Source organism: Lepidochelys kempii, chromosome 13 (genome assembly GCF_965140265.1).
Source record: "Lepidochelys kempii isolate rLepKem1 chromosome 13, rLepKem1.hap2, whole genome shotgun sequence".
Classification (NCBI taxonomy): Eukaryota; Metazoa; Chordata; order Testudines; family Cheloniidae; genus Lepidochelys; species Lepidochelys kempii.
The window spans coordinates 19,958,294-19,981,718 of NC_133268.1; the positions used below are offsets into that span (position 1 = coordinate 19,958,294).

Sequence of the window (23,425 nt, forward strand, 5' to 3'; positions counted from 1 at the left end):
ATGTTCCTTGGCAATGGGACTTGGGTTTGGCATGGGTGGCTGCTAGGGATTTCTGCCCGGGCTTGTAGGGGGTAGGGGAGGTCTGCCTTCTGTTTTTCAGGGCTCTTCAGTGTCTGGCTCTGCCTCTCTCTTGGCAGGTGGTTTGTGATGAGAACGGATCCCGCGGTTATGGCTTTGTTCACTTTGAGACCCATGAGGCCGCAAATCGGGCCATTGACACCATGAACGGGATGCTGCTCAATGACCGCAAGGTGTAAGTGGGGAGGGGGGGATCCTCATTTTGTGCTGCTTCTCCCTTCAATAGCCCTCTCTGAATGTGGCCTTTGTATAGTAACTAGACTCTTGGTTATCGGTATTTGCTCAGTGTGGTGTAGCATAATCAGCATTGCTCAGTGGGCAAACATGCTCCTTGTTAGGGCCTATGCTGTTTCTGCCCTTTTTTCACTGGGCTTTGGAGTTATGCTGATGATCCTGGTAGGATTGTATGGAGGCTGAGAGCTGCTGGCACAGGGCGAACAAATCCCTAGTCCAGGTGAGAGCAGGCATACATCATGTTGGTGATGCAGCACCGCAGATGTCCAGAGGTCTGTACTGGTCCCTGACTCCCTAAGAATTCAGTTTAAGAGAACGTGGAAGAAAGAGGATTTAGCCTTCTCCAGTCCTCTCTTCCCCTCCCCTCCTGTGAAGGACCTCAGCGTTCTTGGATCTAGTGAGCTCTAGATCGCTGCCTGTGTATTGTCATTGCTGCCCAGCTGGGATGCGGGGGCAGGGATCCTCTGAGGGTGGAGCTGGCCCTGCAGGGAGGAGGGGCAGACCGTACACCATCTAGGAGCGGGAGAAGGCAAATAATTGAATTCTGTTAGGATCTGCTTGATCCGGTGAGATCCCCTGAGCAATGCCTGGTATGAGATGGCTCTTAGATTGTGCGCTCCTTGGAGCAGAGACCGTCTGTTGTTCTGTGTCTTTACAGCCCCCAGCAAAGGGGGCCCTGTGCTAACTAAGGCCTCCGGGTGCTACTGCAGCATTAATGTTAAGTAACAATAGTCAGTGTCTGTGGGGATAGGGGGAGTATGCAAGTAGGATCTGCTCAGGTTGCTGAGATGCAAAAATACACAGTCGTTACTAGTGATAAAGCGACAGTCACCATTAGAAGCAACTCTACTGGCTCCCATGTCTTTTTTCCCCTGGCCAATGGATGTCTGGTGAAGATTCACATTCCTCCGTTTACTTTCTGCAGCTTTGTCGGCCATTTTAAATCCCGCAGAGAGCGGGAGGCAGAATTTGGGGCACGAGCGATGGAATTCACCAATGTCTATATCAAGAACTTTGGGGATGATATGGATGATGACAGACTGCGGGAAATATTCTCCAAGTTTGGTGAGTAGCGTTTCTACAGCAAAATCTGCACAGTGGATGGTGAATTGGAGGCAGTGGGACCAAGGAGTATGTTCAAGGGGAAGAGCCTGAGTGAGGAGTTAGATCTCTTCTCTTATTTATATAATAGTTTTAGTGGTAACACTTATCCAAGAACAAACCCAGCTGAGGAGATCACCAGTCATTCCAAATGACTGCAGTGGTCTCGTGCAGCTTTGCAGAACTGTCATTAATTTAATCACTGATTACCTGCTCTTGACCATGATGATGGAGGATGACTGGTAGCTTTTCAAAACAAACTTGCTTTTTAAAACAAACCACAAACAATTGCCCTCCCCAGACAAGTGAGTCAGTAGAACTTCTCAGAGCTGTGCCAGAGAATGGAATCCAGTTACAGAAAGGTAAATGTCCTTTAAATCTCTTTAAATTACTAGTCTGAATTTAAAAGCAAAAGTTATTCTTTCCTCTGGGTCTCTCAGTGGGTTGTGACTGTCTCCTTGGTTCCTGGAACAAGGTCTGTTCGATGTTGAGTCCTGAGCACACTGTTGGTACTTGAGAAATACTAAATAATCTAGGATTTCTGTAGTGCCTTTCATCTGTGCTTCTCAAAGGCTGTGTTTCTGTGACTAGATTCCTCACACTAAGGTAGATGGGAATATTTGTCTCAGTTTTGTAGATGAGGAACCTGAGGCACCAGAACTTGTCTTACTGTGTAACCTTGGGCATCAGGAACTGAACCCAGGTCTGCTGTGCCAACCAGTAGATATGTTGGGTTATGACTTGTCTGGCTGTATAGCTCCTGTGAGCACCTTGCTAGTGGGGAGGGCTTGGAGAAACCAAGCTAGTGAGTTGGGGTGCCTGTATCTACCAGCATTGTGTCACTCCTGTTAGCCAGGATGCCTTAGCTGGCAGAGGAACGTCCACACTGCAGTAGACACTTGTCATCGCCCCCATTCTGCACCAGTGTATTTTTGGAGTCACCCTAACATGTGGATCTCCTTGGACTGCTGCCACTGCCCCCACATCACTCAGCACTGGCCTGTGGTCTAACAAAGCAGGAGATTTGTGGGCGGAGGAGGCAGGGGTGATTGCCTCAAGCTGTGAGCAGAGACCTTGGTGGACAGTATCTTTCTGCTCCAGGCTGTTTTCAGGCACTGCACTCTTCTGTTTGCAGGGAAGACGCTGAGCGTCAGAGTTATGATGGACGATACCGGTCGCTCGAAAGGGTTCGGGTTTGTCAACTTTGAGAAGCACGAAGAAGCCCAGAAGGCAAGAGGGTCTTTGCTTTATATATTTAATTGAATCTGTGACATTTAGAGGCCTGGCTGGGCCTTTATTCTCATGAGCAGGAGTTGACTGGTGCCAGCTGCTGAAATGCAACTAACCGATCTGTTAGTGTGAAAGATTCCATAACTTCCAAGTCCTGTCGCTTCTTGTTAACAACGTGTGTTTGGGTGGCCAGTGAGTCTGTCTGGGCAGTCATCCTAGGCAAAGGGAAGCTCTTATCTGCCCTGTTATCCAAACTTGGAAGCAAAGCTGCTTTTATACCTTTTATTTTGAAAGATCTCTAATAGCAGTGGGGGGAAATAAAGCCTACACCAAGGGGGCTGGAAGGGTGCTGGGGCTGTGGTTTCTTTTTGTGCTTAGACTTGGGATCGTCTCCTGGCAGGCTGTGGCAGACATGAACGGGAAGCAGATCAATGGCCGGATGGTGTACGTTGGCCGAGCTCAGAAAAGGATGGAGCGTCAGAGTGAACTGAAGCGTAAATTTGAACAGATCAAACAGGAAAGAGTGAGCAGATACCAGGTAATGGGAAAGAAATGGAGGTGCCTCATGCCATGTGCCTGTTTGCTCTCTGGCACGGTTGCCAGATGGAGTAACAGCATGGGATGTCTCTGCTGAGCCTCCTAGCCTCAAAGGGAAGCTTTCAGGCATTCCAGATACAAAGGCATGGCCGTTGCTGAGTGAGCACTTTTGAAAATCCCAATGGCAGCTAGCATCTCTCTCAGGGCAATGAGCCTCCTTGCTTGCCCAGTGTGCTGGGATTTCATATATCTGCATTTGTGGCACTGGATCCTTAAAGGAGCCAGTCCAGTTCCGTGCGTTACACACTCCTCCGGGGCATGACTTATAGGCGACACCTACAAGTGAGGAGTGTATAAAACCAGTGTGGTCCTAAACCCCCACGGGAAGTCAGTGACTTCACTGTATCTGCCACATACTTTTATGCCCAGAAAAAAAGGGAGGATTTGTATTAATAGTTAGTTGCAAATATGGTCTTCTGGGAAGGAGTCAGTAAGACACAGCAGAACAAGTTCCTAATGGAACATTTATTGTGGGCCTTCTGTAGCCATCCTGAGTTTTGGGATGTTTGCTGTACCTTTCTGGAGAAATCTAGTTATAGCACTGTCTGTTCTTAGGGAGTGAATTTATATGTGAAGAACCTGGATGATGGTATTGATGATGAGCGGCTGAGGAAGGAGTTCTCTCCATATGGTACCATTACTAGTGCAAAGGTAAGAGAACTGGGCTACCACGGGGAGTCTAATTCACAAGGCATTAGATCCTAAATGGCCACTGATCTCGATCTGGTGGTGCTTTATGGGGCACTGGTACTGAACATAGCAAGTCCTAGACTTTGGATCTGCGTAAGCCTCAGTCCCCAGCCCTTGAGTTGTGACTGGCTTGCATTGTCGCCTGTAGCTTTTCAGATTATGCAAATAAATCACTAATACTCCCTGCTGCTGTGGGAGACTCTTATCTGCTGCTTCTGCAGTGCTCGCAGCCCCTGCTAGCCCAGGGAACTCGGGTCAGGAATCCAGCTCCGATGTGTCCCCCACCTCAACCGCATGTGACCACATGCTAGGCTGCTACTAGAGCTGTTGTTTTTTGAAGTCAGCTGGAAATAGGTGCTAGAAATAGACACTTAGAAAAAATCACCCTTGATTATTACATGTGACTTACACTGTATGATGGCTGCACCCAGGGCTCCTGCCTCCAACCTTGCTTGAAAGAAATCAGTCCCACACAGCCCCTAGAGCCTCAGGCCACACTGTCGGTTGCCTCTGAGGCTGGCTGCTGTCCACTGTCTCCCTCCCTGCTCACGTCCCCACCTGTGATGACAGCTCTGTGTGATATGCGGATGGAGTGCCTGGCATTCAGTGGACTTTGTTGTGTTCTAATCTAATTTTAGGTGATGACAGAGGGTGGACACAGCAAAGGGTTTGGGTTTGTATGTTTTTCCTCCCCAGAAGAGGCTACCAAGGCCGTGACGGAAATGAACGGACGGATCGTCAGCACCAAGCCTTTGTACGTCGCCCTCGCTCAAAGAAAGGAGGAAAGAAAAGCGATTCTCACCAACCAGTATATGCAGAGACTGGCCACCATGAGGGCCCTGCCTGGCCCTCTCCTTGGCTCCTTCCAGGCACCCACAGGGTACTTCTTGCCTGCCATCCCACAGGTGAGGCCCCATCCATCCCTCTGGGAGGGGCTCATCAGCAGACCAATAGGGAGTCTGAGGAGCTTGCCTCGGGCCAGATTCACCTGTCTTTGGGATGGGAGGGGTGTATTTGATTCTTTGGCACCTCAGCATCTTCAGCACTGAGAATAATTGAACCAAATAGCTTGTTTTGGGACCCTAAAGTTGACAAACCAAAGATTGTCATTCTAGGGATGTCAGAGCTACAGGTGTCATTCTGAGTGGTGCTCTGTTCCAAGCACTCAGCCTTGCCGTCCTTCAACCCCTGACACACCAAGCTGATGCAGAATTGGTTACCATTAGAGTCTGTCCTGATCATCTGTCTGCTTATCAGATGGGCTACTGTGCCACGTGTCGCCTGACTCCGGTTTGCCCCGCGTGCTTGTGTTGTTGGTTGAGCACTGTCAGCATGCCCAGCACTGCCGACATTGAAGAGTCTCTGCCCCCGAAGAGCTTACAATCTAACTGGTGTACATAGTACAGTGTGTAAACACAATGGGCAAAATTTTCAAAACTGGGTGCCTAAACCTGGCTCCTAAGTCCATGTGTCGACCCTTAAATGAATGGACTGTTTTTGCTTTTGTGTTCCCCAGAAGTATTGGGAGCTGCTGCCTTCTCAACAATTCTGAAAATCAGGCCATGTAGTTACATACCTAAAGAGGCACCCGGATCCATAATGTTGGGCACCCATTTTTAAAAAATCTTGTCCACTTTGTACAGACAGTGAGATTCAAGTGAGCTTCCTGTGAGTGGCATACTGAGTGGATTGTTGTTGAAAGGCCTCGCAGACCAAGGGTGATGCAGGTGTAGGCATATGGAGAGTGGGTTTGCTTTTTAGCCGAGAGGGAGTGAGTCGATGTGTTGGGGTGGCATAGAAGGTGCAGAGGTGAGTGGGAGGAGCAGAGGAATGGGATGGCTGGAAGATGTACAGGCAACAGGAAGGGAGGCAACAGGAAATGGGTCTGTAAAACACTTGAGGACACGGCACTGCATGTGGTATAAATGCCTAGAATGCATTGGCGTGATTGGCATTATAGAGAGATTACTGAGACGCTCGGTGTTTAAATATCTGAATTATCACAGGCCTGTCCTCTGCTTTTAACCCCAGAGCTGTGATTCCCTCTAGCAATTTCACCAGACTTGCCATCTGGGGCTTTCCCCCTTTATCGTTGTGCCAGAAGTTACTAATGACTCCAGTCCCTCAGGATATCCTAGCCCTAACTGGCCTGCTTACCTGGGTACTAACATTTCTCTAGCCTCATGACTGGGCATTAATGGGTCCTGGGTCTGTAGTCATGTCGGTAACTTATGGAAGCGTTTGAATCATGCTGCTGCCAATTTCATGAAGGGATCTGTTGATCTCTGCTTCAATCCGTTCGTCCAGTCGTCTGCAGTTCCCGAGTTACAGTCCCTGTTGCTGCTGCTGTAGGGTTCTACTAACTGATTCACACTGGCGAGTGAGACACTCTGTATTCTGCTCCTTTCATAGCCACAAACCAGAGCTACTTTCTACAGTCCTAGCCCAGTTGCCCCAGTCCGTCCTGCCCCTCGGTGGAGCACGCAGCCCTCCAGGCCTCCCTGTGAGTGAATCTAAATCTGCTGTGCCCCCTCTGGCCCCCTGTGATGGGCAGTGTGTGTGTGGTGGAGGGGAGCGACAGCGTGCTTTTGTGTCTGCTCTGCGCAGCTTGGTGTGTGGTTTTGGTGTTTTCCTTCTGGTGATGGGGTAGTTTAGGACTGAACGCTCTCTAAAAGCAGCACAAACCATGCAGCTAGGGGGAACCTGTTGGTTGGTGGGTCACCTGCAGGCAATAAGCATTGGGAGGCAAACCTGCCTGCATTGCATCGAGTAAGAGAAAAGGCCTCCCCTCTTGTCTGCGTGTCAAACCCTTCGTTCTCTCACCCTACCGGTGAACACTGCCTGTTCGGGCTCACGTCCCAGCACAGGTGTTTCCTTCCATGTCTTTATCATCGGGAAATTTACAGCGTGTTCAATCATTACAGCCACCTACCACACGGCTACCCCAATCCTGAGGGCAGCAGCTCCACCCAGGCGCCTGCTGTCCAACATCAGCACCATGAGACAAGCATCCACCCAGGTGCCCCGAGTGCCACCACATGCCCAGAGAGTGGGTAAGTCAAGGAGGCAGTGGACTAGAAGTATCTAGTGAATACGTGTCCAGGAGGGTGTTGGCCCCAGTCTTCTTTGTCTGTCTGTCTGTCTGTCTCTCTCTCTCTCTCTCTCTCTGCCTTTTGGAGGAAGGGTTGGCTTGTGCAGTTGTTCATGGGTAGGCTTGGGAGGATTAGATTTTTGTCGGTAAATGTCGATAAACCTCGATTTCACAGTACACACACAGACTGACAGAGAAATATTTCCCCTGATGATGATGATCAAAATTTGCAGATAGGCAAAATTAGAATAATACTGCTTGAGAACTTTAGAATTTGATTTCCAGCTAATGACTTTGTCTGTTTTGACATGTGATGTTGACAATTTGTAATGGTTATAATACTTAACTTTTTGAATCTCAGCATCTACTGTCATTTAAATTTTCACAGGTATGGGAAATTATTTAATCTTTCCCAGTAAACATTGATATTACCTGTCAAAATTATAAAAATAAAGACATAGAAATTCTATCGAGCCTATTAATGGGTGGGGGGGGGCAGTGGAGGATTTTGAAAATCTTGCCCTCTCTCCCTTTGAAGTTGGAGTGTAGGTAAGAACCTTGCCCCAAAAGCTTGCAGTAGAATGGCATAGTGTGTCCCCAAGGGACTTAGGGCTTGTCTACACTTACCGGAGGATTGACTGTTGATTTAGCGGGTCTAGTGAAGACCCGCTAAATCAACCACCAATTGCTCTCCCATTGACTCCTGTCCTCCACTGGATCGAGAAGAGTCGGGAGTCGACAGGAGACTCTCTCGTCGACATTGCATAGTGTGGACCCCACAGTAAGTAGATCTAAGCTACGTCGACTTGAATTACGCTATTCATGTAACTCAAATTGCGTAGCTTAGAAAGACTTTCATGCGTAGTGTAGACAAGGCCTCAGACAGCACTAGTAGTGCATGGGTTTGTAGTTCTCAGAGAATGTTGTTGTCTTTGGGTCGGTGCCTAGCACAAAAGGACCCTGATCCTGATTGGTCCCACCATGTGCTGTTCAGTAGTAATGACCACAGTCTGAGATTTAACATTCAGGCAAAGTGTGTTCTCCAGGCAAAAACAGATTTGAAGGGATTCGCTGGACAAAGGAAGTGGTTTTTAATGGCTCCAGTTAAACGACAACAAAGGTTTTGAGATTCCAAGTAAAATAGAAATTGCCAGTGCTTATGGTGGAGACTGACCGGGATGGATGGTCTGAAAATGCTCTGTGCTAATCTTGTGCCTTTAGATTTGGTTTGGCTGTTGCTCTCAGGGTTTGCTCTGAGCAGTGAGTGCCTGCCCATGACTGCATCTAGTTCATCCCCTCTGGGCTCATCTACTGACAGGCAGCTCTTGCTTCTGCAGGACTGGGGAATGGGGTTTGACTGTCTTGGCCTCTTGTGCTAGGTATCCAAGTCAAGGATACCTATGAGAGAGACTCAGTGGCTTGTCAGTCAGTTTACCTAGTCACTTTTCACTAGCATAAGTGATGTGGTGGCGGAGGTTTAGCAGGTTCAACAGCACAATCTGAGGGCCAGCTTTGGGGGTGATGTGTATGTAGGACTTAGTTGCTTTCCTTGCTACTCTCTGCATTTCTGGCTCCTTAGTGTGTTAGTTACACCAGGTCAGTCTCTCACACTTGGACTTAGTTGGCCAAATTCTAGGTGATGTGTAAAGGGGGTGAGGTAGAAGCTGCATGTTGGTAAGAGGCACAAGTCTCAGGTGGTCTAAGATATGTAATTTACTGGCTGGAGTTGCCAGGAATTGCACTGGCCTAAATTCTCTCTCTCTCTCTGTCTTTGTGGCACTTAGACTTGCTTCTGTATTTGGCCCTCGGTCTTTTCTGTTCTTTAAACAAGCAGATGATGTGAAGCAGTTGGTGTCAGAGACACTTTGTTGAGTCCATTCTCTTTGGCAAGGTTCTGGGCTTCTGGTAGCTGAAGGGAAGGAAAGTGGTTCCCCAATGAGTTTTTGGAGCAGGGTGCATGAGGAAGCTGTAATGCTGCTCCCAAATGGTGAAGTGGGAGGTCTGGTGGCCCCACAATCCATGTGAAATGGAAACAGCCCACACGAGCATGGGGGCGGGGAGGGGGGGCGTTGGAGGGTCCCATCAGTGTTGTTTCTCTTCAGTTTTCTTTGTCCTTTTTCTGTACTTTCCTTTTGCGGAGTCAGGCAGGCAGCAGGAGGAGGGCAGCCTCCTGCTCCTGCACGAATGACAGCATGCTGCCTGTGGCTCCTGCTGTGAGCGAGCACCGTTGTGCCATCCTCGCTGATGCATTTGCAGTAGGGGGCCTGGGGCAAGCGCCTTGGTACCAGGGCTTGGTGCTGCCCTTCAGCTGCTGATGCTGAGAGGCGTCAATCTATGGGTGGGGAATGAAAAAGACAGGTCCATTCGTTGACATCCCCCCACTCCCCTGATTGATTACCCTGCGCTAGGAGAGCACGTAGCCTTTTTGAACTTGAGTGGCACCCGCACGTTGCTTTGAAGTTGAGGGGCGTATTTTACGTGCCCCGCTTGGCATGCTACTTTCATGCTCTTGGCAGGTGTAGAGTTCATGCCTGTGCACATGCATATTGGCACATCTCTTCCTTGCTAATGTTCCTGTGTCTCTTCCAGCCAACATAGGGACCCAGACGCTTGGTGCCCGTGCACCCACCTCACCAGCCCTGCTGCGGGGCGTGCCACAGTATAAGTACTCCTCAGCGGTGAGGAACATCCAGCCGATGGGAAACGTGGCACCTATGCTGGTACAACAGGTAACCCATTCACAGGATTTTGTCCTAGAGGTGCTGATGCTGGGGCAGAGCCCAGTGTTCTGCTCAAGAGTCACAGGGAGGGAGAAGCGGAACAGAATGCTGAACCGTGGCCATTCAAAAATAGCCTTTGTTTCCTGATCCCCTGCCGGGCAAAGATGGTGGCCAAGTTCTGAAAGGCCTTTGGTGTTCCCATTTGCATTTGATGAGAACTCTGCTGCTGCTGCTAGAGAGTTTCTGGTGGAGGTGGAGGAAGGATGGAGTCGCACCTTGAGTAGGACTGCCAACCCTCCCGGTTTTGCCGGGAGTATCTCGGAATTGGGCTCTATCTCCTGGAGGATACTGAAGCCAAATCAGAAGATTTTAGGCCAATAAAAGTCCAGCGTTGCAGCAGGGCTAAGGCAGGCTCCCTGCCTGCCCTGACCCTGTACTGCTTCCAGAAGTGGCTGGCCCATCCCTGCAGCCCAGCGGCGGCGAGTTATATGGGCCCGTGGTGGCCAGGCTCCGGCAATATTCAGGGCCACAGGGCCTGGCTCCACCAATGTTCGGGGACAGGTCTCTCCCCTGGCCACACCTGCCGCCCCCAGGCACCTCCCCCTGCCCCAGGAGTATCCTGCCTCTCCCCTGCAGCTCCACTCTGCTCTGCTGGCTCCCAGCATCAACTGCCGCCGCAGGGTCCTAGTGTCCCCCCAACCACTCTTGGCAGGGCAGGCTGCCTTTACCCTGCCCTTCCACCTCAGACCCTTCCCTTTTCTGGCAGGACCCTCACCAGCACAGGGGGCCCCCCCGCCCGCAATCACCGCTCCTGCCCCACGCTGGGTAAGGGCAGCCCCATCCCTTACCCCCCAGTGAGGCTATAGAGAGGGGCAGCAGCAGGGGAGGAGGTGCACATATGATGGCAGGTCCCCCCACCTGGCACCCACCACAGGGGAGGTGAGGAGGCTTCCTGGACCTGAGAGGGGCCATGTGCAGTGACAGTGGTGTGGGGTGGGTGTGCTGCTGGGGGGAAGGGGAGGGCCCTCCCGCAGAGCTCACTGCTGCTGGCAGGGAGAGGGCTGGGGGGAGTCCTCCTCTCTGGCCCCATCCCTGGGTCAGCCTGCCTGCACCCCAAACTCATCCCCAGCCCTGCCCCACCCCAGATCCCACACCCCCAACCCTCTGCCCAAGCCCTGAGCCTCTCCAACACTCCAAACCCCTCATCCCCAGCCCCAGCCAGAGCCCTCACCCTCCCACACCCCAGAGCCCTCATCCTCCTGCACCCCAACCCTCTGCCCTAGCCCTGAGCCCCTCCCACATCCCAAACCCTTCATCCCCAGCCCCACCCCACAGCTCTCACCCCTGCACCCCCTCCCAACCCCAAACTCCCTCCCAGAGCCTGCACCCCTCACCTGCTCCTACACCCCCACTCCTTGCCCCAGCCCAGAGCCTACACCCAAACTCCATCCCAGAGCCTGCACCCCTCACCCCCTCCTGCACCCCTGCCCCAGCCCGGAGCCTGCACCCAAACTCAGTCCCAGAGCCTGCACCCCAGACCCCCTCTCCCACCCAAACTCCCTCCCAGAGCCTGTACCTCTCACCCCTTTTGCACCCAAACTCCCTCCCAGAGCCTGTACCTCTCTTGCACCCCAATCCCCTCCTCCAGCCCAAGGCCTGCACCCCAGACCTCCTCCTCCCACCCGAACTTCCTCAGAGAGCCTTAGGCAGGTAGGGGACAGCGTTTGGTGGTGGGGTTCTGGGCACCACCAAAATTTCTACAAACCTACCACCCCTGCTGCAGCCCCTGGGGGTGGGCAGGGGTCTCCACGTGCTGCCCCTGCCCCTAGCGCTGACTCTGCAACTCCCATTGGCCAGGAACTGTGGTCAATGGGAGCTGCAGAGGTGGTGCCTGCGTGCGGCAACCCTTGCCCCCCTCCCCTCTTCAGGGGCCACAAGGACATGTCGGCTGTTTCCGGGAGAGGCATGAGGCCAGGGCAGGCAGGGAGCCTGCCTTAGCTCCGCTGTGCTGCGACTGGGAGCCACCCGAGGTAAGCGCTGCCCGGCCAGAGCCCACACTCCTCACCACCTCCTGCACTCCAACCCCTTGCCCCAGCCCAAAGCCCCCTCCTGCACCCAAACTCCCTCCCAGAGCCTGCACCCTTTCCTGTGCACCCAAACTCCCATTCCCCAGCCCAGAGCCCCCGCTTGCACCCTACATCCCCTCCTACACCCAACCCTCTGCCCCAGCCTGCTGAAAGCGAGTGAGGGTGGGGGAGAGCAAAGAGCAGAGGGAGGGGTGATGGAGTGAGCAGGACGGGGCCTCTGAGAAGGGGCGGAGCAAGGGTGTTTGGGTTTGTGTGATTAGACAGTTGGCAATCCTAACCTTTAGGGAATTGCTCTATCTTGCGTGGTCCTGTTAGAGGAGGGAGTGGCTAAAGCATCACCTACTGAGCACTACCATCTGGCTGTTAAGCCTGCAGATAGGAAAGGCAGGCACCCAATCATACAGAGCTGCATCTTGACCTTACCTGCCAGACCACTCAGATCAATGCAAAGCATTGCATGCTGCGTCTAGTGCCTTGGGTGGACGCCTCATCTGTGTGCTGTAGTCTCCTCCATTTGATACCTTGGTGCAGCCCTCACCCTCCTTGGAGACCATCAGCTGGGCCAAATCTGGCCAGCCCAGATACCGAGAGTCCCCAGGGATGGGAGGGGAGGGGAGAGGAGATTGAGTTTAGTCTCCCTCCTGAAGTGTACAGATTCTCTTTGTATTATGACTCTGCTCTCTTATCAGCCCACTTGGAAACTGCCAGACTCTTGCCACTTAGCAGGGTTGATTCTTAATGCTGGTAGCAAAGCTGGAATTGAGTATCTCCTCCTCTGTGGGAATGGGGAAGCTCTTCCTCGAGTACTGAAAATGGGACTCCTCAAATGGCTTTCAGCATTGCTAAAAACGAGTCTCTTGTGCCTTTTAGAGAGATGCTGTCTGGGAAGTCCAGGTGCGGGCGGCCCTGAAAGAAGCCAGTGATTTAATGGAGCTGTGCTCTAGTGATGAGGGCAGGGGACTGGGATTCCAGGCTCTTCGGGGCCACTTCTGGCTCTGCCATTGATTCGTGTGTGACCATGGGCAGCTCACAATCAGCACAGCTCAGGCTTCTCATCTGCAAAATGGGGGTAACTTGCCTTGGGGCTGGATTAAGACTGAGGCACTACAGGTTCCTGCTTAGGGACCCAGCTGCTGGAGTTGTGAGACAATACCACTATTTTTTTTTTTTTTAATGAAAGCTGAAATTATCTTTCTAGCCTCATGATTGTGAATAAAAGCTTGAAAACATGAGTCAAGTATAACCGATGCAGCGAAGTCTCCTTGCTTTAGGCTCCGTACACATTAGCTTGCAGAGGTGTGAATAGTCCCCCCAACGCACTTCCGTGGAGTACCCCATGCTCTGAGGGGCACTGCCAGCACCACTCCAGCTGAGAGCTGAGTGGCAGGAGAGGGCAGCAGGCACAACCCCTCACCCACAGACACATCCAGGCTGCTGCTGGGTAAGCAAGCCTCCCCCCCACTGCCACTCCTGCCTTTTGGTGGGGAGAACAGGCCTCTGTTGCCATCCCTAGTGGGGGGGCTGATAAGTGGGCCCCATGCTGCTGCCCTGCCTCTCTGGGCAGGGACACGGGCCGGGTCTGTGCTACAAAGGCACAGCTACAAAGCAGTGCTGCAGAGCACTGGAGCGTGGGCACCTCCTGCGTAGGTGGAAGCGGGTTTTCCATTGCTGTGAGATTTTTCACAGCCCTGAGTGACATAGCCGGGTCACCCTACGTGTTAGGTGCAGACCAGGCCTCCTGATGTGCCTAGGCCACAGATTGCCTTCATCCAGCCCTGACTTGCCTTCCTCATAGGGGTTACGGTTAATGATTGAGATCCCCAGATGAAAAGAGGCTGTAACTACCAAGCCCTCCCAATAGACTGTGCCCTTCTTCCCTGACTCCTTGCTTCTAAAATATGACTTGCGTACCTTGATTAGCCCAAATGCTGCTTCCTGTCCTTCTGAGTGATTCTATCCCTTGTACTTTGTTCAGGCTGGAGAACCTGCTGTTCATATTCATGGGCAGGAGCCTCTGACTGCATCCATGCTCGCTGCAGCTCCTCCTCAGGAGCAGAAGCAAATGCTAGGTAGGTGCCGGTGAAGCTGTTCCTTTACACCCTGGTAGAATGAGGATATTGACCTACTGGAGCTGTTGCTGCACTGTGTGTGTATTGCACGTCAACAAGCCCAAGGTTTCTTCCTAGCCCCGTATGTGGCACTTGTGGGATTTCCACAGCCTGTGCGATAGTCTCCAAGGCAACAGAAACAAACTCTTGTTAAATCTGGGCTGTGTTGTGGAGTGCTTTTGCTTGTAGTCCTTTGTACCATAGCCTGTGGGAGTGGTGCAATGGGTCACTGCATCCTGGGCCAGGCTAAGGGAAAACCTATGAGCTCAGAACACGAAGGAGAGCTCCACCCTGCCCGCTCTGCCAGGTTACAATGGGGACAATGTTTCAGGCGCCCCTGAATTTCAAAGACACACTTCACTGCTCCTGTCAGGTTTTGGGTGAGCAGTTTGTTGCCTGTCAATCAGCTGTTTACCTCACAGGGGCTGTCTCTAGCAGGCGATCAGGCTCTGCCAAAGTGTTCAATTTCACATGGAGTCTGGGACTTCCCGCTGACTGAGCAGCTGGTGTTGGTGCATGAGCACAAGCTGTGCAGAGACGTTGCATCCGGATGCTTGTCAGGCTCTAAAGAGCTTAGCTACAGAGAGACTGGCCTGGCTGTCGGTTCCATGGGTAGAGCACTTGTCTCAGGTACTTGGGTCAGCCAGATATAGAATTGAGCAGAGACCATTCCTTCATCACTAGACTGGCACTCCAAGCAAGCTCCCTTAGAAACAGACACTCTTAATATTCTCCATACTGCCCTTTTCCAACCCACCAGGAAGGGTACTGGGAGATGTGCTATTCTCCCTTTCTCAATGCTTGCTGCACTTTCAATACAGCCCAGCTGCAGCAGGTGGCTGCTGCTCTCCAGTTTCAGCCAGCAGCCTTGCTCCCTGCATGTGTTCTCTCTGCAGCATCCAGGAAGCTCTCCCTGAGCTGCCATCTGCTTTGCTGCTGTGTTTCTTGATTACTAAATTCTAGTTCCACCAGAGAAATGCTAGTGACTCAGGTTATTTTCGTGGCTCTACCAAAACATGGTCTTTGCAACCTTTTTTGGCCTGTTTTCAGCGCATTAGGTACACTACCAATTCTCACCGACGAAAGGATGCCAACCAGAAACGCTACCAATAAAGTCAGGGCAGTGCTCTACTCAGTCTTGGGGGAGGAACTCTGTGGGGCTCCTCACTCAACTAATTGGTTAGTATCTCTGCACCTGGATAAAGCTGCCTTTCTCCAGCCAGTGAAACTGGTTGCTGTTCACACAACATTACTTAGCCCTGGATGGCACTTCACAGGTGTTAGTGACGTTGGCACCTGAGTAACTGTTCCAAATCCACTTCCATGTGCAGATGTGACCACAGCTCCTGCAGGATAGAGAAGCTGACATAGTTCTTTTCTAGCAGTCTGGTTCTGGCTCTGGCCTGCGTGTCCCAATGACAGACTGTAAAGGAAGCAGCAACTATGCCTCTTGTTAATACCCAGTCTTCCAAACTTTTTTCCATGTGTGGTCTCCTAAGCATCACCCTGTTCTCATAGCTAAAAACATTTTAATCCAAGGCTTTCAGATTTATGGGGACTAGTGCGAAACAGCAGGATTGAAGAGCTGCAGCTGGAGATGCTGCTACACTCAGTTTCTCACCTGTTCAAGCAGCAAAAGGCTGGGAACCAGAATCGGCCCCATTCAGCATACAAGTAGAACAGGTCTCAGCAGCTGTGTGTTGACACCATCTCCATTTTGCACAATGTGCCTGGCTAGCAGCCATGTCTGACTCTGTTCTTGGGAAGCCGAATGGCATAGTGAGTCAGGGCATCAGCCCTTTAACTTCAGCGGGCTTTGATTTCAGCTTTCTCTCAAACCCACCGGGCTCACTGTCAGTCTTGAAATCGTCCAGATCCCAATCTGTGCATGTTACAAACCCCTTCTCTGCTTAAGAGAGGCCCGAGAATGGAACAACTGCAGGGAGGCACATGGCTGTGCTCGGGACTGAGGTGCATTGGCAAAGCTGTGTGTGGGGAGCCCAGCACTGAGGGGTATTGGCAGAGCTGTGTAGGAGAAGCTTGCACAGCACCTGGCTGGTATAAGTCCTTGTTCCTGGCCCCTCATCTTAGCACCAGATTCTCTCGCCGTGGTTCAATGTCAAGGAAAATGTAACTAGTGGTACAGGTCCTGATTGTGCATTCACACCCCCAGCAGGGATTGGAAGCTTTCTTGGAACATGGGATCTGGGTGCTTGCAAACACCTCTGCAGCAAAGCATTGGTGTGTGAACAGTGATCTCCCTGATCTGTACCCCTCCTACCCTGATGAGAGAAGATCAGAGCTGGGACTCATTCTGTGCGGGGGCAGGCTGGGTAGGGCTGGAGAGAGGATGTTGAATCAAAAAGGTCTGAAGTTGCCTTGGATTTTTCCATAATGTGTAAGGCTATCCTTGATGTTGTGACCAGGTGAACGCCTTTACCCCCTAATCCATGCCATGCACGCCTCATTGGCTGGGAAGATCACAGGAATGCTGCTAGAGATCGATAACTCGGAGCTGCTGCTTATGCTAGAATCACCAGAATCCCTCCACTCCAAGGTAGGAAGTAGCCAACGCTCTAAAGAATGAATGTTTCCAATGCAATGCATGTCACAAAATGAAAGAATCTGGTGCTGCAAATAGTAAAGCTGCTAACGAATGTGTGTGTGCAGAGGGGCTGCAGGGAGGTAAGGGTCAGCATTGTTTTAGGGTGAGATGGAAAAGCAGATACAGCTCCTGATAAATAAGCAGCTCAAATGATAATGCAACGCCTTCCCCTCACTCTCCAGAACTGTGGGAGGAGAAGAGGCCAGGCTAGAGTGCAGCAGCTCTCTGGAAGCTAGGAGACCAATTTTGAAATCCATTTGGAGATGGATAGGAAGCATGGTGGGAGTTGAGGCAGGGAATGTCCTAGTTTTCTGGATCAAGATGGTAAAGATTGCAGCATTCTGACTGCTCTGGAAGTTTAGAGAGCAGAGTTCTAAAAACACTGGGAAGATATTGCAGAAGTAGAGGCAGAAATAAGGATTTCAGCAGAAGCAGAATGAAGGATTTGTTCTTTCAGAGTTTGTCTGAGGAGCATTTTGTACCTCTCATTAACTGATTGCCAATTAGCTCTGGGAACTTAGTACATCAGGGCTAGTCTGGACACGCTCCATGTTTGTTCCTGGCTACAAATGTTTGGAACCCTCCGAGGTATGGCCACTCTGGCCTTTACAAGGCTGTGAAGTTTGACGATCAATTAACTGAAGGGTTGTGTTGTTGTTTTTTTTAAATCCCTCTTGTTAGAGACAAAATACTCAGTGATCAAGAACGGATGATAGCTTGGCTGATTCTTTCCCATAAGGAAACTCCAGGATTCTTAGGCCTTCTTGAGAACCAAAGTCAGTGTGCATGTAGGGAGAGATTGGCTGGGGGTAACCAGAAGCTGGCAGAGCTGAGACCAGAAGATACCAGAGGGATTGGAGAGAGTTAAGGGACTTGGAGCAGTATGTGACTTGCTTCAAAGAGATGTCCCACAGTGAAGATAGCATAGGGATATTCAGAAGTCAGAGAGAGATTTGTTGTGTCTGAATGTTTGGTTGTCTTATTCCAACATATTTTTCATGTTTTAATCCTTCACTTAACCCATGTCAAACTCATCCTGGGTTTGGGGGTCAGACTCTGTATTGTATGCACTGCCCTTAAATGTTGGGGCATTTTGAGTGAATCCAGTGCTTTATGAAAATATCAGCTCTGGCTACAGCCACGTAGTGTATGTGTTGGTGCTGTACTAGGTCCCACCCCCCGCACAGCTTGGCCATTGCATCTCCGTCCTGCAAACATCCCCTGCTATTCCAGTTTGGAATCTCTCTGATGTGGGTGTGTCCATTCCAAACTGTGCTTTGGCTGTATGATGTGGACATGCTTCCCCCTGAAACCGCCAATCTCCCAGCACGCGTGACAGAAGCAGCTTGCATTGTACTCATTTTAGTCTGATATTCTAAGTACGACTGTTTTTTTCACATGTAAAACCTTAAAGGAACCACTTGGCTCTCAGTTATTTGGAGGGTGTCTGGAACCTGTTTGTGGACAAGTGGCTGGTGGCTACATGGCAAAGCACAGAAAGCAAAGGGAGAGACCAAATCAGATAGAGATTTGCATATTCCAGACTATGGGCTTGCATATTCCCTGAATAAGTGAAGTAACTCCAGGCTCCCTCTCTTAAAAATGCGGCCATTCTTGCTGGTTTAAATCTTGGATTCCAAGGGCCACGATCATAAAGTGAAGGTGACACAAGGGCAGGTTTATAGGGTTTTGTTCACACAGAGCTAGTTCCTAGATATCCTATGATTATATGTTGTGCTAAAGAAGTGTCAAAAGCTATTCAGTCAGTCTGTAATAATACAAGATCCTGGCGACTTTGCTTGTAGTCATTGGGCAACAAGCTCTCAGAAGGCAAATTCTGCTGTAAGCTGTTTCCTTTAGAACTTTTTAGAAGCTGTAGGTCATCAGGTCTCCACACTTTGCTTTCTCCAGTCCTGTAATATCACTCACATAAGAGAGAGCCCATAAAGGAGCCTGGATAGCATGAAAATGAATCTGCTAAATCTGAGGCTGCTGCAAACTCCAATCCTGTCTGACACATTCAGTCTGAGCAGCAACCTCTTTATTCTGAATTTTGAGCTGGTAAAATACTGGCTGTGTGAAATTTTTCATATTTTTCTTGCATATCTGGTGTACGTTTGGCCCCAGGGTCCCATCAAAACCTCTGTCCTGAACGGATTGGCTGTATTTCGTTGCTACTGGAGGCAGGATTAATATTTTTCACCTGTGTCTCCCTTTTAAATGAACACGGGGGTTTATCAGGTGGGATCAGACTGCTGGGTCATCTCCGTAGGAAGTGGGTCTCAGTGGCCAATACCAGGCACTTCAGAAGACATCAAAGTGCCCTGACTGCGCAGAGCTGTATGAAAAGGGAGGTGGGTTGTTGTCTGCCGAGTAGATCAGCAGGAGCATGTGGGATGCACGTGCTGATAGCTACTGCCATCCTTTCAGTCAGGACTGCCATTGTCTGTCCGTGTCGTGCTCAAGGTAGTTGGGGGGCTCCTCTGAAGTTATTACAGAAGGCAGAACTCCACATAGACCTAGGAACTGGCTATAGTAGGCTCATCTACTGTCTGAGTGATTTCAGAGTAGCAGCCGTGTTAGTCTGTATTCGCAAAAAGAAAAGGAGTACTTGTGGCATTTTAGAGACTAACAAATTGAGTGTAACTTCTGGAGTTTTGAGGCAGTGGGGAATCAGACTTCAAAATAAAAATAATCTAACCTAAATGCAATGTTGATTAAACATAGCAGCCCTGCTAACTAACTTGCCTCTTGGAAGGGACAACTATACTAAGGTCAAGTTGGAAGCCTTGAGTATCCTGACTGTTACCTGTGTAGGAAGCTTCCAGGTGTCAGAACAACTAAACTTCTCTCCACCTTGTGCTTTGCTTTGTGAGATCGAGGAAGCGGTTGCAGTGCTCCAAGCACACCAGGCTACCGAATCATCGCTTAACAGCAGTGCTGCAACGTTCCTCCTATGAGACCCAGGTAGGTGTGGAAGGCTGTGCGGAAGCTGGTCTCATGGCAGGGTATAATGTGGAGAAGGGTCCCTTTCTGCCTGGAATGTGAGCGCCAGAGAAGTCTTGTCAAGATTAGTCAAGGTGGACTTGGGAAAGCAATGAGTGTGTTTTTTGTCTTGGACCCCGACTTCAAACTTAATTCCTTTATATGAATCGATGTCTCCTGCTATTTTCCAAAACTTGATGATTGTACCAGAGAAAAATTAATGCTAAATGGGTTAATTTCAATGTAAATCTGGGGAGGCAACTTGGAGGTGAAAAATAAAGCAATCTGGCTTTCCTTGTAGCCCTCATAGAATCTGGTGAAATCATTCCTGATGCCTTCACATGGGATTGCAGAATAGCTTAACCCAGTGGTTCTCAAACTTCATTGCTCCACGACCACCTTCTGACAACAAAAATTTCTACATGACCCCAGGAGGGGAGACTGAAGCCAGAGCCTGCCCGAGCCCCACCAAAGCCTGAGCCCCACCACCTCGAGCGGGGGGACAAAGCCAGTGCCCAAGAGCTTCAGCCCTGGAGGCTGTAACTTGAGCCCCACCACTCAGGGCTGAAGCCCTGGGTGGTGGGGCTCAGGCTTCAGCTTTTGCCCCAGCAAGTCGAATGCCATTAAAATAGGGTCCTGACCCACTTAGGGGTCCTACCCCACAGTTTTAGAACCGCTGGCTTAACCTATTATCCTCTTAGAATCTTAGAGCCTCTAATCTGGATCCATTAGCAGTGATCATGCCCCATCCCAGTACAACTCCAGCAGAAGCTTCCAGCTTTCCTGTTTGGTAACAGAAAAGAAATGGCCAGAACTTCTATGCACCCCTTTGTAAGATAAAGTTTGGTCATGCAGTTTCCTTGCTCTCACGGGTCACTTAATTCAAGTTCAGTATTGGTATGTGAACTCTAGGCTAATTTAGACTGAGCTTCTGTGTCTAACATGTCTAAAGTGTATATTTGTTGTAGAGGAGGGACTCTGAAGAACACTTGGCTCTGAAGATAAAGCAACTACAACCCTGACATGCATCACCACATATATTGGACGCATTTATTTATTTTTTCTGTGTACAGACAGCAACACTGACTTGCATTCAAAGCCCAACGTTACTTTTTCTTTGTGCACCAAAAACTTTGCAAAATGATTTTTCCCCATAAATGAACTGCATCTATGTAACACTGTCCATGTGAGCTCTCTTCTGACAATCCTCACCACTGAGAGCAGGTAGTGAAAATGTTAACAAGGGGGGCACGTGGTAGAATGACAACCTCTCCTTGTGAGTGGCGAGGAGGGAGACACGATTGGTTCAGTTGTAGTGTTCCATGACATGATGAATCATCAGAGCTTGTCATTTTTAGTAAGTTCTTTGGGTTCTGTAATGTTTTATTTGTTCATGTAGTTGACACCATAAACAGCTGATACACCTGCCCTCACTATGTGCTCGTCACTGTCTTTCTTTCAAGAAGAAATGGTTTCTTCTGTATAAGTGGCAGTAAGTGATTAGACCTAAGGCTGATCTTCAGCAATAATGGAGGGATGGATGGGTTGGAGGCCTATAATCCTGAAAACTGACTAGCAGGTGGAAAAGAGTAGGACTGAATGGTCAATTTTCATGCTGGCACAAGGCTAACAGCGGGCTGCCCAAGATTATTTATTAGGTCCAGTGTTTTAATGTATCTTATTAATGATTTGGAAAGGGGGGTGAGCCATGAAGCAGCAAAATTTGTAGATGACACAGTTGTCTGTTAGTCAAGACCAGGGAGGACTGTGAGGAACTTCAAAGAGATGTAACGAAGCTCGGTGAATGGGCAAATGAAGCTCAGTGTTGATAAATGCAAAGTGATGTGTACGGGAGGGGAAAAAAATAAATCACTGTCTTGGTTCTAACTTAGCTGCATGCAGTCCCGAAAGGGGCCTACTTGCCACTGTATACTGCTCCATGAAGACCTCTGTTCCATGTACAGATGTGGTCAAAATAAGCAAACATGTTAGGATGCATAAAGAATGGAATGTCCAATATAGAAAATATCAGGATAACATTATTCTAGGCACAGCAGGTAGTGCTGCCTATAATTAAGGTTGCTTGACACATTCCTTCAGTTGCTTGTAACTTTGCCCAAACAGCTATAGTCTGGCATGTTCCATGCTGGGTGTCTGCCTTTGCTGAACGCTGTTTGGGGCAGGGGGGAAATGTGATCATGGAATTATAGACTAATGAATGCACAATGACATGGGGTGCTAAGGTAAGGTTGTACTGTCAACCTTAAATTTTGGCATTTCCTAACTTGAGTGCTTGCCTCTGCAACCTTAACATTCTTTCTACATAATTTATTTTCCATGTAACAGAGATCACTGGTGCAACCTCATATGGAATACTGAGTGTACTAGTCACTCCATCTCAAAAAGGATATTGCAGAAATGAAGGGCCATGAGAGTGGTGGGGGGAGTAACTGGAAAAACACGAGAGACTGAAAAGACTGGGATCATTAATCTTAAAAAGTAGATAAGAGGGGATATAAAATATGGAAAAGTGAATGTTAAAGAGATGGCAGAGTGGGAGTTTGTTCTTCCTGCCTCTTAACACAGGAACAAGGAGACATTCGATGAAATGCAAATTCAAAACTGATCAAGGAAAATACCTATTAACAAAGGCAAACAAATTGTGCGACTCACTGAGCTCAAGAACTAATGTGGGGGACAGATTACTTCATATCTGCTTAGTGTGACATTCTTACATCTTCTGTAAAGCATCTAGCACTGGCTGCACTGGGAGACAAAATACTAGACTAGATCAGAGCTGAGGTCTATCAAGTATGGCAACTCCTGTGAATGGGAACCCAGGAACTTATCCTTGCAACAAAGCCCGTTGCCAATTGTGCCCACATATCTATTCAGGGGACACCATCACAGGGCCTAATAACATCAGCCACACTATCAGAGGCTCGTTCACCTGCACATCCACCAATGTGATCTATGCCATCATGTGCCAGCAATGCCCCTCTGCCATGTACATTGGTCAAACTGGACAGTCTCTACGTAAAAGAATAAATGGACACAAATCAGATGTCAAGAATTATAACATTCATAAACCAGTCGGAGAACACTTCAATCTCTCTGGTCACGCAATCACAGACATGAAGGTCGCTATCTTAAAACAAAAAAACTTCAAATCCAGACTCCAGCGAGAAACTGCTGAATTGGAATTCATTTGCAAATTGGATACTATTAATTTAGGCTTAAATAGAGACTGGGAGTGGCTAAGTCATTATGCAAGGTAGCCTGTTTCCTCTTGTTTTTTCCTACCCCCCCCCCCCCCAGATGTTCTGGTTTAACTTGGATTTAAACCTGGAGAATGGTCAGTTTAGATGAGCTATTACCAGCAGGAGAGTGAGTTTGTGTGTGTATGGGGGTGGGGGGGATGTGAGAAAACCTTGATCTATGCAGGAAATAGCCTGACTTGATTATGTAAAGAGTTGTCACTTTGGATGGGCTAGCACCAGCAGGAGAGTGAATTTGTGTGGGGGGGTGGAGGGTGAGAAAACCTGGATTTGTGCTGGAAATGGCCCACCTGTTGATCACTTTAGATAAGCTATTACCAGCAGGACAGTGGGGTGGGAGGAGGTATTGTTTCATGATTTCTGTGTGTATATAAAGTCTGCTGCAGTTTCCACGGTAAACATCTGATGAAGTGAGCTGTAGCTCACGAAAGCTCATGCTCAAATAAATTGGTTAGTCTCTAAGGTGCCACAAGTCCTCCTTTTCTTTTTGTGAATGGGAGGGTTTCCAACAGCAGTGACTGGGTTAGTCTGCTACATTTACATAATACCTTTTGTACCAACGGATTCTTAAGTATGTTACAAACATGTGTATGTCATGTCATGTTCTTCATTCTATCCTCC

General features: G+C 49.5%; 1 protein-coding gene across 5 annotated transcripts in view; it reads left to right on the forward strand.

Annotated features, from left to right (window-relative positions):
- PABPC1L (poly(A) binding protein cytoplasmic 1 like) overlaps positions 1 to 22,830 on the forward strand; it is a 29,473-nt gene extending 6,643 nt beyond the window's left edge. For 2 of the 5 annotated variants that reach the window (XM_073309650.1, XM_073309649.1), the window contains 7 exons: positions 138 to 253; positions 1,238 to 1,377; positions 2,549 to 2,643; positions 3,044 to 3,181; positions 3,796 to 3,891; positions 4,569 to 4,835; positions 6,855 to 6,974. In XM_073309650.1, the coding sequence (XP_073165751.1) occupies positions 138 to 253; positions 1,238 to 1,377; positions 2,549 to 2,643; positions 3,044 to 3,181; positions 3,796 to 3,891; positions 4,569 to 4,835; positions 6,855 to 6,884 (882 nt within the window). In that variant the 3' untranslated portion in view covers positions 6,885 to 6,974. Of the gene's footprint in view, positions 1 to 137; positions 254 to 1,237; positions 1,378 to 2,548; positions 2,644 to 3,043; positions 3,182 to 3,795; positions 3,892 to 4,568; positions 4,836 to 6,342; positions 6,434 to 6,854; positions 6,984 to 9,610; positions 9,751 to 13,803; positions 13,898 to 16,362; positions 16,494 to 19,417; positions 19,509 to 20,494 lie in introns of those variants that run through there. The other 3 variants (XM_073309653.1, XM_073309651.1, XM_073309652.1) reach the window with 3 other exon arrangements.
- The last annotated feature ends 595 nt before the right edge of the window (positions 22,831 to 23,425 follow it).